This window comes from Tasmannia lanceolata, unplaced genomic scaffold, assembly GCF_043159265.1.
Source record: "Tasmannia lanceolata isolate RefF3 unplaced genomic scaffold, GAP_Taslan_0.1 ptg000002l, whole genome shotgun sequence".
In the NCBI taxonomy this organism is placed as follows: domain Eukaryota; kingdom Viridiplantae; phylum Streptophyta; class Magnoliopsida; order Canellales; family Winteraceae; genus Tasmannia; species Tasmannia lanceolata.
Genome location: NW_027518679.1, coordinates 36,102,225 through 36,126,367, shown reverse-complemented (window position 1 = coordinate 36,126,367; position 24,143 = coordinate 36,102,225). Strand labels below are relative to the sequence as shown.

Here is a 24,143-nt window from a genome sequence, read left to right as displayed (position 1 = left end):
AAATAACACTTGAACCCCAGTGGATAAAGTCAAAAAAAAAAAAAAAAAATCAGGTGTAATCAAACAATGGAAAAGTAAGATATTTTGGAAAAGTTTCTTTTCCAAACGTTCCCAAAAAATTCCTGCAATCGTTGATCCCCGCACCTTGGGGTGCAAGTTTGGCCCTGTCAGCCTTGACCCGCCCTGAGCCCGAACAGGGTCAGGGCTGGATTTTCCAACTCTGAGGGCGGGTCAGGGTTCATTTTTTTAGACCCTGAGTCAGGTTGGGTCGGGTTCTGGGTTAATGCCTCGGGTACCCTGACCCTACCTGACCCTAAGTTTTCTATTATAGAATTGAACCATCTATGCATGTTTCTTTTGCTAATATTTTTTATTATCTTAGATTGATGTTTCTTTATATTATTATTATTAATTGTCTCCGTTACCCGTCATGTTGTTGAATTCATATTGTCTTATTTTGTTCCCTTTCTCTGTTTATTATTCATTTTATTCTATATGATAAGTGATTGCTTTATTTTTGGCACTGTTAACAAGTTAACAAATATTTGCACTAGGGTCAATCCGGCCCGGCCCGGCCCAATCAGGGCGAATCAAGGCCAACACTGAGCCCTGTAGGGCAGGCCATGGGTTGAGGTTCTTCGGCCCCAACTCAGGGTCAGGGCAGGTCAGGGCCGAGATAATGGGATCCAGGGTTGGGCTAGGGTTTTGAAAAGCCTGACCCTGTTGCAGCCCTACCCGCCGCACCTAGTTGTTTGTCTCTAATCAAATTCTTGATCTTTTAGCCGTATGGATACGTGAATTTTAGAAGCTTGGATTTCCTCAAAATCATGGATGGAAGACCTTGTTTGTCACTAATCAAATTCTTGATCTTTTAGGGGCCCTACCCAAAATACAATTGATCTTTTAGAAAGGAATATATCATATACAACAATACAATTGCTATTTTGCATATTGGTTCCTGCATGGTTGGAACAGTGGGAAGTTAAGATCAAACTATTATTTCTTTTCGGCATATGAATAGCTATCCCTCAGGCCACTGATGTTTGCCTGATTCCACAGATAGCAATCCTAATGCTGAATACTAGTCTACTATGCATATGCATTCAAACGAGCAGAGCTAAAACAGACAATTTTTGGAATTCACTTTAATGAGATGATCCAGTGTTTAGGGTGCTGCCAAGGAAAGCTAAACCGTTATTTTTCTACAATATCAACAGATAACTGTCTCGGTTGGGCATACCATCTCCTCTTGTGGTACTCAAAATTTGCCTCTTTAAATCCCTAAAAAATCAGCACCTCTTTCTACTAAAATCTATCCCTACAAATATTTGGTCAATATTTCCTCCCCACTTTCTCTCCCATCTCCACCAGAATTCCATCATACTTTTAAAATATATCTATCTTAAAACAAAACAAAACAAAAAAAAAAAGGGATACAGAGCTGCCACATGGCACACCCTCAATGTGCGACATTCAGCCAATTGGTTACAGGATGGACAGTGCGAAGATTCGGCATAGAAATAGCTATCCCTTGATAGCTAACCCTCGATAGCTGACTGGACCAGCCAATTGCCATAGGTAAACCTTGCAACACAGCTCTCTACAGACCGGTATGAAGAAATCGTGAAGGATTTTCCCTTTATCTTCCTTCACTTACTCATGTGAGTAGGAGGTAACTGATTGACAGGTTCACCCTCACAATTGCCAAGTGACCAGCTCTGTTTTTGGTTGCAGGTATTTACCTCAGAGTAGTGGCGTAAGTAATCAACTGGGATGAGATATGCATTGGATTTACCTGGAGCTTACCTAGTGGTAAGTAGTGTTTGGTTGTCAACCTTGTAGTAAAATGCAACCTTTTTGTGGTTTTTGGCTGGGATTTTATTGGAAGTAAAGGGTGACTGACACATTAGCAGGCCAGGAGACATCCCTATTTGTCTCCAAGGATTTCAATGCCATATTATTGGCAACCGAACAAGTGGAATTGCTGACATGGCACCCAAAATGCCAAGCAAAATCCCTAAGCCATCCCCTTTTTTGTGCAACCAGACATCCCATAAGTTGCCACTGATAATTACCCAATTTCCGTAAAAGAAAGAACCTTTTCTCTTATGCTCTGTTTGGTTGATGGTAGATGTTGGGAGGATTTGGAGGAAGAAGAAGTCAGAGGGAGATTAAAGCAAATCAAAAGGAAATCAGTCAACGGGGTGATTGAGAGCAAATCTAAAAGATGTTGTTTGGTTTGGCCGAGATTTGCCGAAGATTTGCCACCACTTCCTAATAAAACTCAAAAGATAAGATTTGCCCGAGAATTTCTCCCCCTTTTTTCTTCGTTTTGGAGAAATTCATCGAGTGAATTTTCAGGGTTCCACGTCACCCGACAAGCGCCCAACATCCCCGGTGGTCAAACTCCCCAATTTCGCTAAATTCGCTACCAACACCCTTCAGCGAATCAGTAGAATTAAATTCCTTGCTATTTTTTCTCAAAAAAAAGGCAACCAAAGAGAGCATTACATAATCTCCAAGAGATAGTTAAATCATTTGCATTAACAAACAAGAAGGTTACTATGCTTGGAAGAAATCAACAATGATACTCAGTTTAGCTACCACTCAGAAAGCAGAAATCTGGGCACTGACATATCTGAAAGAGAAAACTGGAACAAGTCCTACCTGATATATTTATAGCTGTAGCCATCAGATGTCAAACCACGATGTAGTTTCCAGTTACAAGCTGAGTTCTTTGAGCAAACTTTGGTGACGGCCCACCTCTCAGTGGCAACACACTAACAACCTGCACATACAAAAATATGCATCAAACCACATGAACCACAAAAATACAAGGGGAAAATAGTTATATGTTGAAATGTCCTTTTCACAACCATTGGCATTAATTGAAATAATCACGGCATTAATTTCATTTTTTTTTTGAAAAGTGACAAAATTTATTCAGAACCCAAAGATAAAAGGAACAACGGAGGGGACAAGCTGTCCCCAAGGCTGCTAACAGAAGCCTGAACAACAAAAGCAGAAAGGTAACATAAAAAATACATCTTCCTTCCACCGGAGATCCAAAGAGTGACAAATATATCAACAGAAACAACGACCAAAATAAACATGGCAAAGGGCAGCATTTTGCCAACTGGATCACAACTAGCACCTCCGTCTTCTCCTACGGGATCTTGAATCAACTCTACATCCTCCTTCTCCGTGCCTTACTTCGCCAATATATCAGCTTTTTCATTTGCCGATCTCCTCATATGTTGAATTTGTGGAAATAATTTCGCACAAGATTCTTTAATTTCTGCAATGACATCTTCCAGCTTCCACAGTCTATAGGCTTTGCATGATGCCCAAGCCAACGCATTTTTAGAGTCCCCTTCAATGATTAAAGGGCCCAGCCTATGATTCACAAACCATTTTAGTCCCCATAGCAAAGCTCTCACTTCCGCCTCATTTCCATCACAAAAACCAGCTGGACCCGAATAGAATACCAAAAATTTTCCACTAGGACCACAAATTAGCCCGCCAATGCCTGCTTGACTCGGATTTCCTTTAGAACTACCATCAAAATTCAATTTGAACCCAAAGGTGCCAGGGACCATCTCGGGGTTGCTTTCTCTTCTTCTCTCCGACATCACCGTATTCCAATTCCTTAAAATGTTGCCAACATAATAGCTAGAATCCACCTTTGCCTTTCCCCCAGCTATAATGTCTAATCTGACTTCAAGAGCTAATCTTGCCCACCTTTTCTCCGATTCATTGAAGATTCCATTGTTTCTTTCCTTCCATAACCGCCAAATTAATGCATATGGTATTAATTTCCACATGGCCAAGCCCGCACTGCCAAAAGGTCCGCCCATCCAAACACCCAACATACACCAAAGAGTTTAATAAATCCCTGGCAGAGTTTAGGAAAAGGGGCAGCGCAACAATACATGATACAAAAACTCTCCCCCCTCCTGCAAAACATCATTTTAGGGAAATTATGCGTTGGCAGATTATCATCAGTTTCGGGAACTGGGTTTGGCGGATTTAGAGGTTGAAACAGGATGTAGTGGCCCTACAAGCTCCACCAGCAATCCCGTTTCACAGTTCAGAGCCTCTAAAAGCTATAGCCGAAAGAATCAGTCTCAAAACCGGATTTTACTGATGTACACAGCAGGATTTCATGCTAAGATCAGCAGTGGGTCCATTGAGATCAATTAAGGCAGAAATTTAGGGAATCTCACCGTTTTGAATTATTAAGAATTATGGTGTTTTGTCCAGGAAGTTCATGAGGTTTCAATATGAGAGGGGAAGTAGGTAGATTTGTAATGAGAATATGGACAGTTCCATGATTTTTGTGTAGTTTCAGCATTGCTACTGGCCGATCTCGACATATTGAAATGTAATCTCTCTACCTCTCAACCGATCCCGGATTTCTTCTATGGCATTTGCAAATCTTTAAGGAAGCAGATTCCTATGATGCATGCATCTAATCACATTCAGGGAATCTCCTGCCACGATCAAACAATCTAAATCTCCATTTTATGTGAGCCTAGTACCATGTAAAATAGCTGTAAATGCAGAGATTTCTGCTAATCTGAGATAATTTTCATTAACCATTAAAGGTGCTAAAATAAACAATTATAGATCAACACAGAAGGAGATAAAGATAAGGATTAGGAAAAAATAAATCTAATCTAAAGTATAACCTAATATAACTACCTAGCTCATCTATAACTAATAAATCCAACGGTGAGATCTCTCACTCTAACATGCCCCCTCAAACGTATGTGGATTGAAAAATCGACAAACGTTTGAATTACAATGAAATTTCCAAATTTGATGCACCGATATGCTGATCTCTCACTCTAACATGCCCCCTCAAACATGTGGATTGAAAAATCGACATACGTTTGAATTATAATGAAATTTCCCAATTTGATAAACTGATATGCTGAAGATGTCACCGATGTTGCTGAAGACATTTTTTGTCGGTTGCCTGATTACTAATGCTGCTGGCCGAAGATGGTGTCGCTTGGAAGATGAGCCTTAATAGGCTTGGCGGGACTCTAGCCTCGATGGGCGAGTTTTCATTGACCAATTCTAGATATCGATCTTCAAGGATTGATCGGTTTTAGATACTGATCTTTAAGGAAATGGGTCACAATAGTTACCAATCCTCATGGAATTTGACTCTCTCAGGCACAAACCTCAAGGAATCGAGGCTCCTCAATTAAGTAGAGCTCAAATTTCATGCACACCCCTCAAAGAGGTACCTCAACTGAAATAGGCGAAAGAATGATAGAATTGAGAGAAAAATAAATGTAGAGAGGGGAGCGACAATTAGGGCTAAGAATGATGGCAAATGTGAGCAAAGAATGACAACTCCGGGTATCAAGACAATGCATTTTTTAAGAGTGTGCCATTATGAACTTTGAGGGTGGACCTTTAAGCAAAAGCAAAAGAGGGTGTCTTTATCAACTTGTGGGTAGGAATCATGCTAAGAACAACTCAACTCAACCAAGCCTTTGTCCCAAACTAGTTGGGGTGGGCTAAATGAATCCTTCAAAAAAAAAATCATGAAGAAGGTGAAAGGAATCTACCCGGCTCAAATTGACTAAGTCTAATCTTGGCTAGGGCTGCAACAGGGTCGGGTTGGGTCAGGTTTTAAAAAAGCAATTATAGATAAACGCCGAAGGAGATAAAGATAAGGATTAGGAAAAGATAAACGTAATCTCAAGTGTAACCTAATATAACTACCTACCTCATCTATAGCTAATCAATCCGGTGAGATCTCTCACTCTAACAATAGCCACCACCTCCACCTCATTTTTTTTTTTGATGACATAGGGTATCCCCACCCCATTTTAGGGCGGGGCTACAATCCCTATGGATGCGCGCAGTCACCCCTAATTCTAAAGTGTAACCTAATTCTAATTGGACCTAATATAACTACCTACCTCATCTATAGCTAATCAATCCAACAGTGAGATCTCTCACTCTAACAAAAGCCATCACCTCCACCTCATTTTTTTTGTTATGATGACGTACGGTATCCCCACCCTCGACCTCGTTGGAATTTTTAATTCTAATTGGACCAAAGAACACCCACTTGTTTCACTTTGTTTGATAATGCTCGTCTTGAAGGTTCCCTTCAACTCCAGCTGCGCCCGGGTTATCTAAACTCGATCCATCAAAGTTGATTTTTAGCTCACCCAAGTCCGATAGAGTCTACTTGGGAGTAGGAACATCAATCCTTTCCATACCCTCAAAAGATGGATCAAGGCATAGCTAGAAACATCGCTAAAGCTCGGTAAGAATGCACCCATCCCTAATTTTTAATAGAATCAGAGGATCTCTCATTATTTTTTGCTAAATTATTTTTGGGAATTTCCCATCCCTAATATAACTACCTACCTCATCTATAGCTAATCAATCCAACAGTGAGATCTCTCACTTTAACAATAGCCATCACCTCCACCTAGTTTTTTTTGTTATGATAGCGTACGGTATCCCCACCGTCCACCTCGTTGGAATCTTTAATTCTAATTGGACCAAAGAACACCCACTTGTTTCACTTTGTTTGATAATGCTCGTCTCGAAGGTTCCCTTCAACTCCAGCTGCGCCCGGGTTATCTAAACTCGATCCATCAAAGTTGATTTTTAGCTCACCCAAGTCTGATAGAGTCTACTTGGGAGTAGGAACATCAATCCTTTCCATACCCTCAAAAGATGGATCAAGGCATAGCTAGAAACATCGCTAAAGCTGCACGCACCCATCCCTAATTTTTAATAGAATCAAAGGATTTCTCATTATTTTTTGCTAAATTATTTTTGGGAATTTCCCATTTCAGGCTGCATCAAAACATAAGGCACCAGTGGCAAAAGCAACATCGTGAAAGGACCTAAAGTGATCATCATTTGTTAGGCTCAAAGAAGAATGCACTGCATTTGCTCATTTCTAAAATTAGACTTGTTAATTTTTGTTAGATTACATGTGTAATGCCTAAGGGCAAAATTGACTTTGTACTTATTCTCTTTTACATAAATACTCATGAGGATGAGGTCTGGTCTCTCCTAATTCACTTCTTCTCTCATTCTCTCATCTAACATGGTATCAGAGCCCTAGGGTTTTGATCCCCAGGGACAACTATTTCAACCTCCTCTTCTCTCCTTCCCGACATCCATCTCTATATCTCTAGCCCCAACCCTAGCCCTCAGCCTATCCCTAACCCGCGACTCTTGTGCCCCCCCCCCCCCGGCCCGCCCCTCGCCCCACCCCGCGACACCCCCTTGTCCCCTTTCCACCCCCTACCCTCCTCTCAACCCCGCAACACCCCTTTGCCCCACCCGCAACACTCCCTGCCCTTCTTCCATCCCCGTGGCACCCCCCACCCCGCCCGCGACACCCAATTGCCCTTCTCCCACCCCCACGACATCCCTTCAACGAAACCCCAACTGTAGTTCCCCAAAAAAAAATAAAAAAATAAACACAAAAAAAAAACCATAACCCTGACCTCTAATGGCCTAAATTCTCCCTACCCCTATTGTCCGCGCCTTCAAATCTCTCTCTTTTGGCCATCTCTCTTTGTTCTTCTCTTTTTCGTAGCCGCAATATGATGTTTCCCCTCATCTAGTTGTTTCCATCGTTTTGTTCATCACTTGTCCCATTGCCGATTGTTGTGGTTGTTACCCTCTCCTCTGTTTTCATGGAGGGCTCATTCCCACAAATGACCACCGCTAAAGTGGATTGGACCAACTACTTGTAGTGGAAAGTTGTTGTCGAGGCATATCTCCTCGGGGCAAAGTTAGCCTTATTCGCCATGATCCTCCTTCTTCTACAGATCCCACCTATGCTTGTTGGAAGCAGAAGGACGCGTTGATTCGCACACTTCTTTAGCAGAGTATGACTCCATCTACTTCTGCCACGATGATGCTTCTTCCCACATCGAAGCAGATCTGGGATCATACTGCACTTCTGTATTTTGGGGTTGATAACCTCGCCCGCATCTGTGCCACATATTCTGAGTGGATGCGCTTCCGTCGTGGTGATATGTCCTTCGCTGCACATTATAGCCAATTTGTCTCTCTGCCAGCAGCTTTACGTCTTTATGCCTCTTACCTTTGATATCACCGTTCTTCGCCGCCAGCGGAACCAGTTTCGTGTTGTCCATGATCTTGACAGTCTGAGCTCTGAGTTCATCCATCTTCGTCAGCAAATCATTGGGTACGGATCTATTCCCTCCCTCACGGAGGTATATTCTAGTGCCCAGCAGTGTCTTGACGACTCTTCACGGATGTTCCCGTCGATAGTTCTATTATAGCAACCTATGATGGGGATAGTTGCTCTGCTCGTGGGGGTGGGGTGGTTCCTTTAGCCGTGGCAGTAGATGTGGCCATGAAGGCGACCGTAGAGGTAGTGGGCGTGGACGCCCATATTGTTCTCATTGTCAGAGAGAGGGCCACCATATTGACACATGTTACGCTCTTCATGCCGAGCTTCGTCAGCCTCCCTCGGCGCACCTCACTGTTGCTAGTTCGTCCGAGGCCCACCCTTCTCCACTCCCGCTACTGTGCCGGCTAATGATACATTCACTTTATCCCGCGCTAACTATGAGGAGTTTCAGAGACTTCGCTTGGGTGCCCGCCCTCCTACTGTGGGCTTTACCCAGCCACGTAGTTCACCTACTGCCCTCCTCTCTACCTCTAGGTTCTAGAGTATTGATTCGGGAGCCTCGAACCACATGATTGGTAACTCTTCAGTTTATCTCTTTTAGATCTTATTCCTTTGATTCTCAATCCATTACCCTTGTTGATGAGTCCACTACTCCCATCGTTGGTGTTGGTACTATTTGTCCCAATCCTAGGCTTCTATTATCTTCAGTTTTATGTGTTCCTAAGTCTCCTTATAGTTTGCTTTCTATTAGCTAGCTTACTAAAAGCCTACATTGCCCTGTCTCATTTTATCCCTCTTATTGTCTTTTTCAAGATCTCTCAACTGGGAGGACGATTGGATCGGGTCGTGAGGTGGATGGGCTCTATCATCTCGACCGTTGACCACCACCAGCTGCATAGTTTTGTGGAAGCTTATCAGTGGCACTGTCGTCTTGGCCACCCTTCTCTTTAGCGGCTTTAGGGGACGCATATTGCACCTTGCTCCATTTCTTCTTTTCAATGCGAGTCATGTGAACTCGGGAAACACCATCGTGTGTCTTTTCCAACCCAAGTAGTTCGTATAGTGTCTAGTCCTTTCCAGTTAGTTCATTTAGATGTATGGGACCCCTCTTGGGTTGCGTCTTCTTCTAGTTGCAAGTACTTTATTGTTGTTATAGATGACTATTCATGTATGAGATGGTTGTTTTTATTTAAAGACCGTTCTGAGGTCTTCTCTACTTTTTGTATTTTACATGCTGAAATTACAAATCAATATAATTGCACTCTCAAATGTCTACGCACGGATAATGCTAGAGAATATTTTCAGGATCACATGGCTTTTAGAATTATCTTTCCACTCATGGCATCCTTCATCAGTCCTCCTTTGCATACACCTCTCAACAAAATAGTGTTGCTGAGAGGAAACTAGGTTACTTAATTCAGGTGGCCCATACCCTACTCTTCCAAATGCGGGTGCCTAAAACCTATGGGAGTGATGCCACCTGCTTCCTTGCTAATCGCCTCCCTTCGTTCATTCTTCGTGGTGACTCGCCCTTTATGGTTTTGTATCCTCAACAGGATCCTTTTCCTCTCACCCCTCGGGTTTTTTACTGCATTTGCTTTGTTCACCATCTGAGTCCTGATCGTGACAAAATCGACTCTCGCTCCAAGGGTTGTCTTCCTGGGTTATTCTGGTACCCAAAAGGGATATCGTTGCTACAGTTATCGTCTCCGTCGATGGTTTGTATCTGCCGATGTTACGTTTTTAAAGTCTGAGCCATTCTTCAACCAGGCGTCTAAGTCTCGTACTTCTATTCTTGAACCGGTGATTTCCATTCCTCTTCCAAATCTTCACGATTCAGTTGTGGTACCTCCCATGCCACCATCTGTGCCTTGCTACACCTACCTCAGATTCTCCATCTCTACCAACTTCGGTACCACCTGTTCGTACAGTTACTATGAAGCACTATCAACGGCGTCGTCGCGACGATGATCCCACACCACATCCTCTCGCGCCGTCTTCTTCTCAGCCAGTGATCCCGGCCCCTACCTCTCAGGTATCATCTCTACCTTCCTCTGTTGTGCTTTCTGACTCTCGTATTGCATCGCGCACTCATTCGCATTCTACTGCACATCCTATTTCTAACTTCGTTTCCTATGATAATCTAACCCTTGCTTTTAGAGGTTTTGTTTCTTGTCTTCTATCTCCTAACCACAATTCCTGGCTAAGGCTCTTGCTCACCCAGGATGGCGTCCCACCATGGACCACGAGATGGGTGGCCTTCACACGAATCAGACCTGGGATTTGGTTCATTTACCTTCTGTTGCTCGACCTGTTGGTTGTCGATGGGTGTTCTCCATTAAATATTTGCGAGATGGTAAGCTTGAAAACACACATGGTTGCTAAAGGGTACACTCAGACTTTCAGTGTCGATTACACCGAGACATTCTCTCCTGTTGCGAAGATACCTTCAGTTCGTGTGCTACTTTCCCTGGCAGTGAATAATGGTTGGGCCCTCCATCAGTTAGGTGTGGAAAATGCCTTTCTTCATGGCAACCTCACTGAGGTGTACATAGAGCAACCTCCATGCTATGTTGCTCATGGGGAGATGTCCTCCTATGTGTGTCTCCTGCGGAAATCTCTCTATGGTTTAAAGCAGTCTCCGCGCGCATGGTTTGGGAGGTACACTGACGCTATGTGATGGCATGAAACAATGCGACGTGGATCATTCAGTTTTCACTCATCAGTCTGTGGCCGGTTGCATATTTTTTATAGTATATGTGGACGACATTATCATCACTGGTAGTAATTCAGAGGGTATAAACAAATTGAATATGTTCTAGCAAAAAGAGTTCTCCACTAAGGATTTGGGTCGCCTCAGGTACTTTCTTGGGATAGAGGTAGCATATTCATCTCGAGGTCTATCTCTATCACAGAGAAAATATGTGTTATATTTATTAGAAGAGTCGGGAGATCTTGGAGTAAAACCAGCTTCTGTACCCATGGACCCAAATGTGAAACTCAGACAAAAAGAGAAGAGGGACACCTGTTGGATGATCCTAGCAGATATAGGAGGTTTGTAGGCAAGCTCATATATGTCATCGTGACTTGGCCAAACATTTCATATGATGTAGGAGTAGTTAGTCGGTATATGAGCTCACCTCGCACCTCTCACTGGGATGCAGTAGTCCAGATCCTTGAGTACTTAAAAGGTGCTCCTCTAAGGAGAGGTCTGTTGTTTAAAAGGCACGGGCATATGAAGATTCATAGATTCGCTGATGCAGATTGGGCTGGATCTCCAACATATAGGAGACACACTATTGGATATTGTACCTTTGTAGGAGGTAACTTGGTGTCATGGCGTAGGAAGAACCAAGATGTCATAGCAAAGTCCGAAGCTGAAGCTGAGTACACGGCCATGGCTCACACGAGTAGGGAACTCATTTGGCTACGTTCTCTTTTGTCTGAGATTGATATATCTTCTTCTTCTCCTTCTCGATTGTACTATGATAACAAGGTTGCAATTCACATTGCTACAAATCCCGTCTTTCACGAACGAACGAAGGACATTGAACTCGACTGTCATTTCATTCGTCAGAAAATCCAGAAGGGAGAGATATCACAATTTTCACTCGATCCGCAGATCAGCTGGCTGACCTGTTTACAAAGTCTCTAAGGAAAGTAAGTTGAGTGATATTTGTAACAAGCTATGAATGCATGATACATACATTCCAGCTTGAGGGGGAGTTAGAATACATGTGTAATGCATAAGGACATAGTTGACTTTGTACTTATTCTCTTTTATATAAATACTCGTGCGGGGGAGGTCTCTCCTAACTCACTCTTTTCTTCTCTCATTCTCTCATATAAAAGTTTCTAACATTAGACTTGGAGGTTTCTTTTTTGCCTCAATCATAACTTTGCTCTCAAATGGACAAAAATAGAGAATTACAATCTTTGAGGAAACAAATACTAGTTTCGCAAACACAAAAAGTAGAATTTCCCAATGGGTCTAACAAAACTCTATGATTTGTGGAAACAAATACGAGTGTCGCATGACTATCGGATACGACAAACCCCAAAAATATAAAAACGGGGACACGGCTAAAATAGAGAGTATATATAATCATGATTTGTGGATACGGATTCGTGTGCCGAGTTTCAACATGAATACAGGTTGACTGATATGGCAGCATCTAAAAATCTAGAAATGGTGACATGATAATACATATAAAATTACTAATTAATATCATAATTTGTAACAATACAAATATGGTATTCAATTAATAAACTAATAAATCTTAGAATCAAATAAATATAATCTAAAACAAACATGAAATAATCAAATAACAATACATTCATCAATTTAAGATTTAATCTACTTCTCATCCATCTCCAATATACAATGAGAAAGGGAGACCAATATGATACAATACAATATAGTATTGGAATAAGAGTTTGTTTACAGGAGGGGATACCGCAACAAATATTAGTTAAAGAAGAGCAAAAGAAGAGTTTAAAATAAAAGACAAGTTAATAGTAAAAGAGGTAAAAACAATATTCAATAATAAAGTAGAATGTCACACTTAACACGCCACACGGCATATGGCACAAAAATATGTCCTACATTAAGTCTAACATTTCTAGCAGTACATTTAAAAGTGTCCAAAGGAGTGTGAGGTAAAAATAATATTCAATAATAAAGTAGAATGTCACACTAAACACGCCACACGGCATGCGACACAAAAAAACATGTCCTGCATTAAGTCTAACATTTCTGGCAGTACATTTAAAAGTGTCCAAAGGAGTGTCTACACGTGTGGACACACGTGTCGTGTCAGACACAGCGCGACACATGCCAACAATAAATTCAAAGTGTCGGCGAAATCGTAGAAAAATTTGAAGTTGCATTTATAGATGCTGGAAAAGTATTCTAGTAGCCCTGCTCCAAAAAATACTAAAATAAGCAATAGAGAGAAAAGTATTGTAACGGATAGGCAGCTCATTTTTCTTTTTCTCGCAATAAGAGAAAATTAAACTACTAAAATGTAAACTGACGCCAAAATTTCACAAACCTTTATGTCACTGAATGTCTTCGTAGCTGTAAATCTTACGTTGATGGGGAAGAACAGCAATGAATCAGCAGGAGGAACAACAAACTCCATCGATCCGCTGCCAAGGTTCAATGGTAGAAAATCAAGGTTTAGATGTTATTTTAATGAAGGTCAAGCTTTCAAAGAAAAAAAAAACTCCAATAGATAAAATTTATTCGACTCGCGCACTCACTGACCTGCGATTAGAGCTATCAATAAGAAGGATGGACCACTCCATGAAAGAACTCCTTGGCTCATACCTGCAAGCGAAAAAAGTGTCAAGGTGTCGAACGTCCGTGCACTACCAACAAACTATAGAACAACTTATGATCATGGAATTTTGACTGGCTTTAATTTTTTATTTCATCACTTTTTGACTGGACTAAATTTGTTCAAGGAGATCCAAACCATTTGGCAGAAAGCCCAATTGAACTTAGCAAAGAATGGTGCACAGGCTTTGTGACTTTACGGGTGCAAATTAAACCTTGTTTCTACTACGTAGTCATCACATAGCAGCTATTTACATTCATAATTTATAAAGCGGAATAATGACAAGCGGAATAATGACAAATTTTAAGAGAACATAAATTTTAGTTTATAGCAGCTATACTTTTGTTCTCAATCAAATCTTTAAACTTATGAACTAGTACATTCAGAAGAATTCCATGAACTCTGGAAGCTGGTCCATTTCAGAACCAGGTATATTCATTTTTATTTTTATTTTTTGAATCGTAACAACAGGAAACTTCATAAATAAAAGGACTTATCTCCTTTATTTATTTTTTCTTAAGATTTTATGCAGTAATTTTACTCAATGCCAATGACAGCAACAAAAAAAAACAGTCGGCTGCTTAGCTATTTAGAGTGGATTCATCGAGTTGAAGTACATTCAAATATCAGAACAAAAAATAAAGTATTGGAAGCACTCACCTCCATTCGCCATCAATCTGCCGAACATTTGGTGGCTCTCGAAGTGCAGGAAGTGGTACCGAGATCACGACATTTTGTAGGTCAAACATCCCCGAAGCTTTATATTCAATGTTGACGTGCGTCTCACTTCCACAAACAGAGGGACAGCAGTTGACTGAAAATAAGAACAGAAATAAAAAAGTTGGATATAAGAAAAACAATAGTATATCTGGGAATAATTGTAACAAGAAGAGAAAACCTACTGGTCAATGGCACAATAGACACATCCCTGCTCTGCATTCTCCACTTCAGAATACAGGCTGCATCATCAGTTAGACCAGTGGGAAAAGGCCTGTTAGGATCCTTCAGATCAAGAATATTTTCATTGGAAAATAACTCCCTGTTGATCATAGGGTGTGCTCTGAAGCGGACGCCAGGATTTCCACCGGTTTCAATCTGCAAATAAGATGCAAAACAGTGACATTTCATTAAGACAAGCAGGAGAGATGTGCATAGAAACAACATTTAAAACAAGTGAACACTAAGCGACCACAGCCAGAGACAGTAGGCCTCAGTAGAATGTGCACGCCAATATTTGCTTCTCCATGATTACTATAAGAGGAAAGTTTGTTTCTCCTCTATGGTTTCAAAATGGTCCATCCAAAGACCTGGACAGCAGCTCAAAGCCACCAACAGGATAAGCAATTTGACACGTAGGAAGATTGATGGGAAGAGCATCGGGGGGTAAATGTGTTGTGGGTCGGTTGTTTTCAGATTCTCCCCACATCTTTTTCTTGTAGTCATTAAACCGTGCTACTTCATATGATTTGAATTTTGAAGCATGTATCTTGGTAAGGAAGAGTGAGAAGCTTTTAGAATGGAGTGTAACACTAAGGATTAACATAGACATCAGCATTTCAAATGTGAGGAACGAAATTGTCCAGAGACTTCAAAGAAGGGTGTTGCAGTCTTGTTTAAATGGAGTGATGTAAAACCAAGGGAAGAAAACTAGTTCTTGTAAAACTAACTTCCAATACTAGTTCTTGTAGCCCGCACACAAAAAATGATGCAAAACTGATAGAGGGAAGCTATTTTTAGAAAGTTCATACAAACCCTAGATCGACTAGATTTGGGTGGTTTCTTGCTAGTTGAAAATTAAAGTGCTTAAACATGCCCCTGCGGTAAATTACTGGCCCATCCACCAACTCCTAGGTTGGCTGGGAGAAGAGGAGGCAGAAGTATCAAGCTATTTGGATTCAGGAGGGTGATCACATCACCAATTTTTCCATGCTACTACTGGATCGCCTCTTTTTGGGTAAATGGCCATGGTTCACTCAATGAGGCCAATGGTCCTCTACAGCATATTACTCCACCTACATACTGTATTGTATTTTAGAAGATATGTGATTTAACACGTTATTTATAGAAACTCGCTCAAAAGCTACACCTCCAAACTTTAGCATAACTTACCAATTTAGCAGGGAGTCAATGGTTCGTCAGAGTTTCAAATTCATGGAGAATAATTTCTGGTAAAAATGAATAGAGAAAAAAAGAGAAAATCAATCATATAACCATTTGAAATGGACATCGTGATGCAGGTAGGGGAAGAGAAATAGAAGAAGAAGAAGAAGAAAAGAAGAATTAGATGAAGAAGAGAAGAATTTAGGGAGAAGAGAAGAAGAAAACTCAAGAGGGGAGAAATATCACTCAATTAATCTCAATAATCATCAAAAGTTAACAAAAAGCTGTAGCTTGGCCTATATATAGGCTTTTAAGTTTTTAACACTCCCTAATAGACTAAAACTTAATAATTTAAGAGTCCCTAAAAGACTAAACTATCCTGAAATCAATAAAGACTAAAATAACCCTAATAACATCAAGTAATCCCAAAAATATCCCTAAAAATAATAAAATAACACTAAAACAATAAAAAGATCTTTACATGGGCCCATGAGTGCGGCCCCGTCTAGAATAAACGCGCCATGAGCGTCGATCCCCATCAACTCCCCTGCTGAAAAGAACTCTCCTCCGGAGCGTGAAGAGTGTGGTACTACTCCAAAATGTCGGGGTCCAATCGGCGAAGCTCCTCCTCTGTAAGCCAAGTAGAGTCGGGATCTGGCCGGCGTCGCCACTTGACAAGATAGCGTTGAAAACCACCATGGCGTGAAGAAACAATCTCATTGGCAAGTATAGCATCAATCTGGTTGGCAGGATGTGGTGGAACTGGTGGAACCACTGGTACTGGAGCTAGAAAAGCAGAGCTACCAGCTAGCAGTCAAACCTGTAGAAACATCTGTCGGCATAATAGGAGGCTCGAAGGTACCTTGATGTGATAAGATCTTCAATATTGAATACGGGACTAATATTCATATCAGGAAATAAGTCTATTAAATATGCATTAGGGCCATATTTACGAAGGATACGAAAAGGTCCAATGGTTCGAGCATGCAACTTTCTGAAAGAATTGCGAGGGTAACGCTCAGGACGAACACGAACCATAACATAGTTGCCTTCATTAAATTCAAGGTTCCTACGATGTACATCAGCGGCTAGTTAGAAGTGAACATTACTGGTAGCAAACCTACGACGTATATCAGCATGTAGGTCACGGATGTGCTGGGAAAAAGAATCGGCTAACTGAGAGGGACGGGCATCGGGGGTAAAGGTATAAGATCATCAGGCTGACGAGGGTTGGTGCCATGAACACTCTCAAATGGGCTCTTTCCAATAGTCCGATTAACAAAACTATTGTATGCGAACTCAGCGGTCGGTAACAAAAAATCCTATGTACCTGGACGGTCTCCTACCAAACATCGCAACAAATCACCCAAGCTACGATTAACAACCTCAGTCTGACCATCAGTCTGTTGATGAAATGCTGATGAAAACTTCAATCGGGTGCCGAAGAGTTTCCAAATTGTCCTCCAAAAATAACTAACGAATTTGACAGCTCTATCAGACACAATGGAGATAGGTAGCCCGTGAAGTCTGACGACCTCTTTATAGAACAACTTAGCAACCTGCACAGCATCAGCTGTTTTGCTACACGGAAGAAAGTGAGCCTTTCGTGAGAATCGATTGACCACAACTAGTATAGAATCATATCCTCTAGTTGTCCTAGGCAGACCAAGGACAAAGTCCATGCTGACATATTTCCAAGGAGAATGGGGAATAGGCAAAGGCGTATATAATCCAGTGTGTTGCTTCTTAGCCTTTCCCAATTGGCAGGTGCGACACTATGACACAATTCGCGCTACGTCTTTCTTTAACAATGGCCAATAAAATCTATCATCGACTAACACGATCGTCTTATCCCTGCCAAAGTGTCCTGCTGGGCCTTCAGCATGCAATTCTCAAACTAAGAAATCTCGAACGGAAGATCACGGAATGCATAGCCTAGATCCTCGAAAGAGATAACCATCGTGTATTAAGAAATCAGCATGGCCTCGATGGTTACCATCTTGGACATCTTAAAAGATGACGCCAAAATCGGGACACGTGGTATATTCTTCCTTCAGCCTATCAAAACCTATGACTTTGATACTCATAGACTGTAAGACCATGACCACATGACTTAAGGCATCGGCGACTTTATTTTCGACTCATGCTCGATGATTGAGGACGAATGTATATTCTTGTAGAAATTCTATCCACTTAGCGTGCCTTTGATTTAATTTCTTTTGGGAATGAAGGTATTTCAACGCTTCGTGGTCAGAATACAAGACAAACTCCTCAGGTAATAAATGAAACAACGCTTGTATGACAGCGTATGTAGAATATGTAGAATATCATTGTTTAGCCTCATTAAGTTTCTCGCTAAAATAGGCTACAGGGTGTCTTCCTTGACTTAATACACCTCTTATCCCTACTTCCGACGCATCACAAGAAGACTTTAGAAAAGTCAGGGTGAGCTAGGACAGGAGCCTCAATCATCTTTTGTTTGATATTCTGAAAAGCTCGGGTGGCAGTAGGGGTCCAACGGAGCTCTCCTTTTTTCATGCATTCCATCATTGGAGCCATAAGGGTACTGAAGCCCTTAACAGATCTCCGATAAAAGGTGACCAATCTATGAAAACTTCTAACCTCGGAAAGCGTCTTAGGAATCGGCCACTCATTAATCGCCTTTACTTTCTCAGGGTCTGCAGAAACACCCTTTTCCAAGACAATGAAACTAAGGAATATCACTTGGGTTTGCATAAAAGAGCATTTCTTAAGATTTGCATGAAATTTGGCTTCTCGAAGAATTTCAAGAACTTGCTTAAGGTGATCTAGATGTACTGTTTTTGATCGACTAAAAATTCAATTATCGTCAGCGTAGACCACCATAAATCCACAAATTTGCCTAAAAACAGACATAATAACTGAGTCATTACCCTCATGAAACTACTCAGCGCATTTGATAACCCGAAGGGCATGACTAGCCATTCATACAATCCATCTGGTATTTTAAAGGCGGTTTTCCATTCATCACCTTGACAAATCCGAATCTGGTGGTACCCACTTCGTAAGTCGATCTTATTGTACCAACGAGACCCTGCTAATAGATCTAACATATCCTCAAGACGGGGTATTAAAAACCTGTACTTAATTGTGATCTTATTGATGGCGCGACTATCAACGAACATTCTCCACGACCCGTCTTTCTTGGGCGTTAGCAACGCGGGTACAGCATAAGGGCTAAGACTGTCTCGGATCACACCTCGCTCTAGTAAATCCTAGACTTGTTTGAGCAACTCAATTCGCTCAAGAGGATTCATGCGGTAGTGTGGAAGGTTGGGCAATTGAGAACCTGGTATCAAGCCAATCGCATGTTGGACATCCCTCATGGGTGTTAATTTTGCAGGGAGCTCATCAGGATCACATCGTGGAATTCCTGTAATAACTGGTTGACCTCAGGTGGTAGATTAACTGGCTGCTCCGATGAGAGTTGCAGAGCTCCTTCATCAACTAATGCCAACATATGTCCTGTCTATTTACTGGCACCTTCAAATTCTTTGCGAGTCAAAACATGGAGATTTCGTTTGGTTGGCTTCGAAGATGAAGTAGGTTTGGAAGCCTTAACCTTATCCGTAGGTTGTGCAGGTTTCAACTTAATTGTTCTACCACGATATTTTAAGACATAGGTATTTTCACGCCCATAATGAACTACGTCCATATCACAAATCCAAGGGCGGCCAAATAAGATGTGGGCAACATCCATGGGGAGGATATCACGCCATATCTTATCTGAATAATCTCCCATTTTAACCCAAGCGACCTTGTACGGTTGCAGGTGTGGTTCAGGTTTGAGTTTCATTTTAGCAACACCAGCTTGGGAGACTACATTCATTGAACTCCCACCGTCGATGACGATTTTATACATTGTGCCTCCGCATTCAAGATAAGTATGAAAAATGTACGTGCGTTGGCAATCCTCTTTTGCTGCAGGTATAGACAAGATGCAACGCAGTACACCAACATGCAGGCCATCATATGTTTCTTCGAAGTCATCTTCATTTGTCAAGTCAACAGGATCAAGTGGATCGACTTCTTGCTCGTCATCTTGGTCTTCTACATGATCATCATGCTCCTCGTCCAAGGTAAGTGTACGTTGCGGACAATGGGATGCAATGTGACCTTTCCTATGGCAGTTAAAACACTCAGGACCTTATTGAATTTGACAGGAAATGATGCGCGGCGCGGCGACGGCACAGGGGAAGCTCCGGCACGGCAGAGGTTGTGGATGGCGGCAGTGGGACGAGAGAGAAGAAGAAGATAGGATCTGATTCTTCGCTCTCTTCTTTCTTTTTTTTTGGTTCGGCTAGAGGAAGAGGTTTCAACACGCAGGCCATCATATGTTTCTTCGAAGTCATCTTCATCTGTCGAGTCGACAGGATCAAGTGGATCGACTTCTTGCTCGTCATCTTGGTCTTTTACATGATCATCATGCTCCTCGTCCAAGGTAAGTGTACGTTGTGGACAACGGGATGCAATGTGACCTTTCTTATGGCAGTTAAAACACTCAGGACCCGATTGAACTTGACGGGAAGTGATGCGGGGCGCGGCGCGGCACGGCGGCGGCACAGGGGAAGCTCCAGCACGGCAGAGGTTGTGGATGGCGACAGTGGGACGAGAAAGAAGAAGATAGGATCTGATTCTTCGCTCTCTTCTTTCTTTTTTTTGGTTCGGCTAGAGGGAGAGGTTTCTAGGGTTAGGGTTTAGGTTTGGTTACGGCTCAAGTAGTAGGGTAATTTGAATAGAGGGTTAGGGAATTGTGTGGCTGAAATTTAAGGGCAAAGGGGCTGTTGTAAAGGGAAAAGAAGGGTTCTTTTAGGGTTTGGGAGTTTGGGATAGATGAAAGAGACAGTGGTGGAGTATGTGATAGGATTTGTGGTTTGGGCAGCAGGGTACTTGAAGGCAAAGGCCGTACAAAGGTTGAAGATGGGTTTCGTGCTTACTGGGGCTGTTTCGTGGAGAACTTTTGTGGAGCGTGTTATCGGCTGTTTTTTCTTGGATCTTTTGCTCTGATACCATATTTGATGCAGGTAGGGGAAGAGAAATAGAAGAAGAAGAAGAAGAAGAAGAAGAAAGATGAAGAAGAAGAGTAGAATTAGATGAAGAAGAGAAGAATTTAGGGAGAAGAGAAGAAGAAAAACTCAAGAGGGAGGAAATATCACTCAATTAATCTCAATAATCATCAAAAGTTAACAAAAAGCTGTAGCTTGGCCTATATATAGGCTTTTAAGACTCCCTAATAAACTGAAACTTACTAATTTAAGAGACCCTAAAAGACTAAACTATCCTGAAATTATTAAAGACTAAAATAACCCTAATAACATCAAGCAATCCCAAAAAAATTCCTAAGAACAATAAAATAACACTAAACAATAAAAGCATCTCTACGTCATCCCCATGAGTGGGCCTGTCTAGAATAAACGCGCCATGGGCGTCGATCCCCATCACATCAAGTTTACATCAAGAGTAAATTATGGAGGGATGGTAACCTCCATCTATTGATATCTTAAACTTGATGTCAACAGCATCTCATCTGGTAACCCATGTCTTGTACAGGGCATTTCCTAGGGTCATTTGGATGGGTTTTGTGTGGCTTTTAGGTATTGCACTCAAATGAAACAGGTTTCTGTTTGTTTTGGCCTTGGAGTCTTTTATTGGATTAGTTCAGCCCAATACTAGTCCTTGGCAAGGCCCTCTTAATGTTCTCAGACGGGGTAGTGATGGCGAGAATTGCCTATTAAAGGCATGATATATTGATATCGATATTGTTCGAAGTTTTAAAATCACGTCTTTCTAATCAAGACGTTTAATAATGGCTTTAAACCATCCAATCACAATGGGACCAGAGGTAATGGGCATACTATCACCCACCAGATCAAAGGAGCCGATCGCCATACATGTGCAAATGTGCCGGTGACTGAACCGGGTTACCAAAAAACAATTAGCACGCAGTGCCTTCCTATTATAACTCTTGTTGCATATCTTTTAGCATATAATTAACAAAAATATGACTATTCATTAATTTTTAATAAACAGGCATTTATGTCATCAGATACTAAATTTAGATAGGTAAATCACAAAGGAATTCAATGAGGGAAAAATGACACCGTTTTCCAATGACATACTCTATTTTCTTTGCAATAATTTCAAGCTGAGCAGTCCTGGTTAACACTTAGGAGGAGTATGAAGCCAAAATATTAAGGACATCTAGAACAGAAAAAGGCATCAATCCTCCATTAAAAAAACTACCTTGCTGCTCCGATTTCCACCTCTAAATAAAGATGTAAATCTGTTGTTACTTTAGAAGGACTCAGAACTCTGAAATCAACACTGTTAGCACTTAGCAGCCTCTTTTCTAACTTTGACCAACCGCTTCTACCTAGTAATTAGACTTGTCAGCTACACTTTTGGGTTCAAGAATTTCTTATATCCTAAAAAAAATTTTGATAGTTTTTTTTCTTTTTTTTTATATAAGATGGAGAAGATTTATTAAAGAGAAATAACCCAACGAATAAGCTAGTCAATGTTTGTTTGTTAATGAGTTGTGCAAGTTCTATTCACACATGCACGCAGACATATGAGAGAAAGGGAGAGAGAGGACCTGAAGTCGGATGAGCCCATCTTCGTGGTTCAAAATTTCAAGCGAAAAGGTACCATGAACATCAACGTAACAAACCCGGCCACCCCTCTTGACTGCCACATTAAGCACTTCCTCAGCTGTAAATGTAATGGGATCTGTTGGCGGAATGAATGAGCTTGCAAGAATGGCAGTTGATTGTACGTCCTCATGAATCACTTCTCCTTCAGCTTTTAAAGATTCCAAACATTGGTCTGTCTTTTGTGGTTTCCTAAGTTGCATACCAAGATCTTTTGGAGGAGCAGTGGCAGATGATGCAGGGGGGCGACCTGATCATAGTATTTCAACTTTTAGGAGAAAAATTATAAAAATACAAGTATTTCAACAAGTCGAGAATTTTGTAGTAAATGACTGTTATACATTTTTTTTTTCCTTTCGCAAATAAACTTTTTATTGTAATGAAGAGAAACCATATGAAGGATGATACAAATATGGCCGAGATGGTGTGTACATTTATTCTTCAAAAGATGATCAAAACACACTTTATCAATTTCAAAATGACTAAATTGCCACTGTCTAATCAAGTAAGGACTAGAATACTCTTAAGAAAATTTTCTCATATATACTGACATCGTGTTAATGTATAGGTAATAGGGGAGTGATATTCCCCAGTGAGATATTTCAACTGCTTGAGGATAAAATCAAGCAATTTAACGTTTTAAAACTTAAGGAGTGGGGGAATATCATTTCCCAAATGTATATTGTTTTTGGGAGCTTGGAGATTATTTCTAGAGGTCAGTCAATTTATGCTTAAGAAATTCTAAAGGATAATGAAGCACAAACCTTTAGACTTGCTAGGAAAGGACTCCACATCAGCACCCAATCCAAACCCACCACCACCACCACTAGATATACTCATATCATTAAAGCCACTTTCGATTCTTCCCTGCAGAGCCATAAATCCTCCTTTATCACTTCTACTCCTATTAATCTGCAAAATTTTAATACATGATTTACAAATGAAATTAGTACAAAATATCTGTGCAAAAAAATTGATAAACAAGATCAGATCTGAGAAAATATTAAAACAAAAATAGAGATCTGCCCCAAAACTAAGACCAAATCACTGCGAGTGAAAGAAAAAAATCCTGGAAAGTTCTTAAACCAAGAGAAAACCCTTTTCTTTGTTTAGAAGAAAGAACAAATCGGTGTTACCCAGCGAAACGACAGAAAAAAAAAAGTATTATAAATAAGTAGGGACAAAAAGTATTACCCCTGGTAGAAGAAGTAGGGTCCGCTTTGAGGGCGAAGCGATCTCCAAATCTTGTGTGGAAGAGGAAAATACCAAAAAAAGAGAAAAAAGGTTTTGTATTACGCCCTAAAAGTTTTAGGTCACACGTTTTTACTGGGGCTGGCAATTTCACCCGGGAAAGTGGGGATCCGCCCCGCCCCGCCTTTGGCCCATCAAATGGACAGTTTGGATCATCCTACAATGTGCCCATCAAGTGGAAGGTTTGGATCATCTTATGCCTATGGTAGTATGGTGTGCCAATCAAATCGACGGTTTGGATCTTCCTATGGTGTGGCATGTGCAGTACTTTTTGGCAAGTGGGATTGGGAATTAGGGATCTGCTAGGGACTATCGATCAATTAAATGAATCTGAGAGCAATCACCTTTGTCCCCAGGTTAATAAAATGAATAAGACAAAATCTTAGACTGTGTGGGTTGTGTGGCTACTCTCACATGCAACCGGCAAGCCGCAACATGCTTGAAGTGATTGTCCCTAGCAAATCTTTAGTTTTAAACCTAACATTTAACAAAGTAAAGTGATTGTCTCTGAAGGATGCGGGGCAGGGAAGGGGAGGGGATGGGGATTAGATATTCCCCGTGGGGAGGGGAGGGGGATTCCCCACCATCTTCCCAGTGGGGAGG

At 41.2% G+C, this 24,143-nt stretch overlaps 1 protein-coding gene across 2 annotated transcripts; it reads right to left on the bottom strand.

The window, feature by feature from the left end:
• Nucleotides 1-2,491: 2,491 nt before the first annotated feature.
• On the bottom strand, nucleotides 2,492-23,599 carry LOC143871345 (coatomer subunit delta-like). 2 transcript variants are annotated; one of them, XM_077376666.1, is made up of 8 exons: nucleotides 23,484-23,599; nucleotides 23,054-23,201; nucleotides 22,235-22,539; nucleotides 14,403-14,595; nucleotides 14,161-14,314; nucleotides 13,428-13,490; nucleotides 13,213-13,309; nucleotides 2,492-2,788 (listed from the first exon to the last, which is right to left on the bottom strand). In XM_077376666.1, the coding sequence occupies exons 2-8, from the start codon at nucleotides 23,166-23,168 to the stop codon at nucleotides 2,699-2,701; spliced, it is 1,017 nt and encodes a 338-aa protein (XP_077232781.1). In that variant the 5' UTR covers nucleotides 23,169-23,201; nucleotides 23,484-23,599; the 3' UTR covers nucleotides 2,492-2,698. The 2 variants fall into 2 exon arrangements, with proteins under 2 accessions (XP_077232781.1, XP_077232782.1); XM_077376667.1 differs by lacking the exon at nucleotides 23,484-23,599 and adding an exon at nucleotides 23,330-23,415.
• Between the last annotated feature and the right edge of the window lie 544 nt (nucleotides 23,600-24,143).

Coding starts and splice junctions, on each gene's coding strand:
- LOC143871345 (XM_077376666.1), bottom strand. CDS start 23,168: ATGGCTCTGCAGGGAAGAATCGAAAGTGGCTTTAATGATATGAGTATA. Junction 14,315..14,402: donor GTCTATTGTGCCATTGACCA/GTAGGTTTTCTC, acceptor TCTTATTTTCAG/TCAACTGCTGTCCCTCTGTT. Junction 2,789..13,212: donor AGACATTCAGTGACATAAAG/GTTTGTGAAATT, acceptor TTGTATGTGCAG/GTTGTTAGTGTGTTGCCACT.